The following is a 4,160-nucleotide window of genomic DNA, read 5'->3' on the forward strand; positions in this document are numbered from 1 at the left end:
TGTTCTATGTTAGAGGACGGTTACACTCAGACAAAACATGCAGATGTGAGGCTAGGATGTCCTCTAGTTAGGTTTGTTAGTACAGTTTAATGTCATGTTGCATTTAATTTGTTTGTATGAAGAAATTTGCAGGACATCTAAACTGAACACCAGGTGGCCTGATCACAATTACACAAATAGAGAAGTTGAAGAGGAAACACATCAGAGTACTGGTCAGTCCTGTAATTGCAAGTGTGCTGGAAAAATGTGTCAAAGGCAGACATTTCCTTTAAACTCAGTAACTGGTGATGTCAGCCAGCTAGACAACGTCTCTGTGAGAGTGATGGGATTCAGATCCAAGTAAGACCTGAGAAACCAAGTCAGAGACAACAGATCACAGACAGCCGAATTTAGTCTGTGATCTGTTGTTTCTTTCTTGTTTTTTAGAGATCACAGATCATGGAATTTAGACACGTGTCAGTGACATCACCAGCACATATAAAACACGGATATGAAAGAAATCAGCTTCATCAGTAAAAACATTTCACCCTGTTCAAATCAACAGTTGTTCTCCAGAATCAGCTGTCACACAGAAAGTCTTATCTCAGGCGTAAAAACATGTCTTCCTGGGTTCACCACCGTCAGCCCATGACTCGCTGGCTGCGCTCCGAAACTTCCACCTACCAGGTGGTGTCCTACCTTGGACAAGGCACCTTTGGTCTCGTCACCAAATGCATCAAGACGGATGAAAACAGTGACAGAAGACAGAAGACAGTGGCCATCAAAATGATTAAGAATGAGGGACATTTTGCTGGAATGGCCCTTGAAGAGGTAAGAAGGCAACCTGAGGATTCTCAGTATCCACACTTGTGATAGTACTTGGTGACATGTCGAGGAACTCTACAATCTCTTTTGTCAACCCATCCATCCATCGTCTACTGATTATCCTGTAAAGGGTCACGGGGGTGGGGGGGTGGAGCCTATCCCAGCAGCCTTTGGGCGAGAGGCGGGGTTCACCCTGGACGGGTCACCAGTCCATCACAGGGCCAACACATAGAGACAAACAACCATTCACACTCACAGTCACACCTACAGTCAATTTAGAGTATCAATCAGCCTCGTCCTCTCTTGATGTCTGCGGACTGTGGGAGGAAGTCAGAGTACCAGAGAGAACCCACAAAGGAACAGGGAGAACATGCAGACTCACACAGAAAGATCCTGTGCTGGAGCCAGGGCTTGAACCCATAACCTTCTTGCTGTGAGGCAATAGGGCTGACCACTGCACCACCGTACCACCTCCTTTATGACATTTCAAAATCTTATTTTCACAAATTTTCAGATTGCAGCCTTGAAGAAAATAAGCAGCCTGCACCCAGACAGGAGCAATCTTGTAAAATGGTATGGCCATTTCAACATCGATGGACACATCTGCCTCGAATTTGAGCATCTTTATCAGAGTCTCCAGCAGGTCATGCATGAGAGACAGAACACACCTCTCCCACTGGAAGAGATTCGGCCTCTCGTCTCTCAGGTACCTTCTATCATGTCAAGTTCTGCAAGTAATAGAGTTCAGAAAAAGATTTGTGATTAAATATTTTTGACCTTGTTCTTTAAATAACTTTTCAGATAGCAAATGCTCTCCATCACCTGAGGTCTATTGGAATCATCCATGCAGACCTCAAATTAGACAACATCATGTTGGTCGGTCGGCATGAGCCCTACAGACTCAAGGTCATTGATTTTGGCCTGGCCTTTGAGGTGTCTGATGCCGAGGTGGGCTCATATATTCAGACCCGGCCATACCGGTGAGTAACTGCAACCCTATTTGATCTCTGAGTTTTGTCTTGGTGGCTGAAGCTTAACTGTTGATGCTCTCTCAGGTCTCCAGAGATCCTGCTGGGAGCTCCGTTCAATGAGGCCATAGACATGTGGTCTCTCGGCTGCACCGCTGCAGGTCTTTACCTTGGCGTCTTTCTCTACTGCGCAAGGAATGAATATGACATGGTGAGTAGCACATCAGGTCTGTTCTGTTTTGAACTCAGATCAAGATTTTATTGAACCTGTCAAAGTGGATATTAAAAAAAACAACAACCTTGTTTCATTGAAACTTTTATACTGAATTATTTATGTCAATGAACGAATTGTTTAAAACAGCCTTTCTTTGTGTTGTATCTTTAGTTGAGGTACATCATGTGGACTCAGGGTCAGCTCCCAGAGAACCTTCTGGCTTCTGGAAGCAAGACAGAAAGGTTCTTCCAGAAATGCTCTGACCTTCACACCACCACCTGGACATTAAAGGTATGGAGCTCTCCAGTAACGCTTGAATCTTACTAATCCACACACTTCTTCCAGTGCTCCATATTTTAACAAACAACATCACTTACTCATCATTTTTCCTGAGAGGTCATAGATGAGGGTTGTTTTCATTGACTGATCGTTTTTCTAAAGAATCAACCTCCAATTGGCCTGTACTTGGTGCCTAGTTTAGACATGTGGAGTTAAGATCCAATCAGAGGAAGAGAAGGAGGCTCTACACTGACGCACAGAAAGCATTGGTTTAGTTTTGATTGAGGATTGTGAGAGGATTAAACAAATGTTTTGAGGCGTATCTCTTGACATAACTTTGAACTCTGCCCCCCAGTCAAAAGAGCAGATCCAAAGTGATGCTGGGATTGTGTCCCAGGAGACCAGGGCAATCTGGTTGAGCAGCCTGGATGATCTCCTGCATGTAAGTGACCTCAGTAGAAATGAATCAAGGTGTTACTCACTCAAAAAATCCCAATGATGTTTCTATTTACTCTGAGAGCTGAGTGATCCATCTTAACTCTCTTTTGATTTTTCAGTGCAACAAACAAGTTTTCATCCGGGATGAAGATCAGGCTACAAGGGCAGCAGATACGTTCATGTTCGTGGACATGATGAAAGGACTGCTGCAGCTCGATCCGTCCCAGCGGATGACACCCTGCCAGGCTCAGGAGCACCCCTTTATGAGCATGAGCCACTTGACGGGGGTTCACTCCAGCAGCTCCTAGTAAGTCCAAACTCTGAATTTGATGAACTATTCCTCCCTTCTCTCTGTGATTGTGGATTTATGTGTAATGTCTGGGACATTTATGAATGAGCTTTTGCTACATTTTATCCTGCAAGTTATTTTTAATAAGTTTTACATTTGCACTGAGTTGATGACGGATGCAGGCCATACAGGCCATGTAGTAAAGAGAACTGATCCATTTGCTTCATCTGAACATGATTCATTCAGTATGTGTTATATTTTCAAGGCTAATGGATGACTTGATTTTTCTTTCAGTGCAAAGTCCTGCTTCAAGATCATGTCCATGGCGAAGATCAGGACACAGCCAGCTCCACATCAGTTGCCTCCCAGGACTGCCATCCCAGTCCGTGAGGCCTTCTGTCGTTCTCTGGCTAAAAGAAGCCGTCTGGACCACCTTCCCCACAAGAGTGGACAGAAGAGTGGCATCAAGGAGAAGAAGAGGAGGCACAATCCTGATCCCGATCCCTTCAGGACTACAGATGATGAAGATCAGCACAGGTAGGCTCACCTTCATCAGTCTTTAAACACTCAGAGGATGACCTTTTTCAGTAAAGTCAAACACATCTTGCACCCAACTAAAAAATATTTCTTTCCTACATGGCTAGACAATTCCATCAGATGGCTCCTCCCCCTGCTAAGAGGAGCAAACGAGATCCTCTCAGCAGTGGCCACTGGGGTGACATCAGGGGAGTGAAGAGAAAACGCTCAGAAGACGGCATGAGCGCACCCCCTTGCCCCGAAAGAGATCAGCACAGGTAGGCTCACCTTCATCAGTCTTTAAACACTCAGAGGTTGACCTTTTTCAGTAAAGTCAAACAATCTTGCACCCAACTAAATAATATTTCCCTCCTACATGGCCAGTGGATTCCATTGGTTTGCTCCTCCCCCTGCCAAGAGGAGCAAACGGGATGCTCCCCACAGCAGTGGCCACTGGGGTGACATCAGGGGAGTGAAGAGAAAACGCTCAGAAGACGGCATGAGCGCACCCCCTTGCCCCGAAAGAGATCAGCACAGGTTGGCTCACCTTCATCAGTCTTTAAACACTCAGAGGTTGACCTTTTTCAGGAAGTCAAACACATCTTGCACCCAACTAAATAATATTTCTTTCCTACATGGCTAGACAATTCCA

General features: G+C 45.1%; 1 protein-coding gene across 1 annotated transcript; it reads left to right on the forward strand.

The window, feature by feature from the left end:
• The first annotated feature begins 542 nt into the window (after positions 1-542).
• On the forward strand, positions 543-3,810 carry LOC147245397 (homeodomain-interacting protein kinase 2-like). Its single transcript, XM_086184929.1, has 9 exons — positions 543-810; positions 1,319-1,510; positions 1,606-1,784; positions 1,860-1,983; positions 2,158-2,277; positions 2,621-2,707; positions 2,823-3,010; positions 3,287-3,529; positions 3,637-3,810. The coding sequence occupies exons 1-9, from the start codon at positions 598-600 to the stop codon at positions 3,788-3,790; spliced, it is 1,500 nt and encodes a 499-aa protein (XP_086041055.1). The 5' UTR covers positions 543-597; the 3' UTR covers positions 3,791-3,810.
• Positions 3,811-4,160: the final 350 nt, after the last annotated feature.

The sequence above is a fragment of the Aulostomus chinensis genome, chromosome 18, assembly GCF_037954235.1.
Source record: "Aulostomus chinensis isolate RoL2024-O1b breed Wild chromosome 18, RoL_Achi_v1.0, whole genome shotgun sequence".
NCBI classification, from domain to species: domain Eukaryota; kingdom Metazoa; phylum Chordata; class Actinopteri; order Syngnathiformes; family Aulostomidae; genus Aulostomus; species Aulostomus chinensis.

What these genes read in the sequence shown, in the direction of transcription:
- LOC147245397 (XM_086184929.1), top strand. Translation starts at nt 598, where the DNA reads ATGTCTTCCTGGGTTCACCACCGTCAGCCCATGACTCGCTGGCTGCGC. An exon ending in GTTCACTCCAGCAGCTCCTA is followed by an intron (nt 3,011 to 3,286) that starts GTAAGTCCAAAC and finishes TTTTTCTTTCAG; the next exon opens with TGCAAAGTCCTGCTTCAAGA. An exon ending in GATGATGAAGATCAGCACAG is followed by an intron (nt 3,530 to 3,636) that starts GTAGGCTCACCT and finishes CTACATGGCTAG; the next exon opens with ACAATTCCATCAGATGGCTC.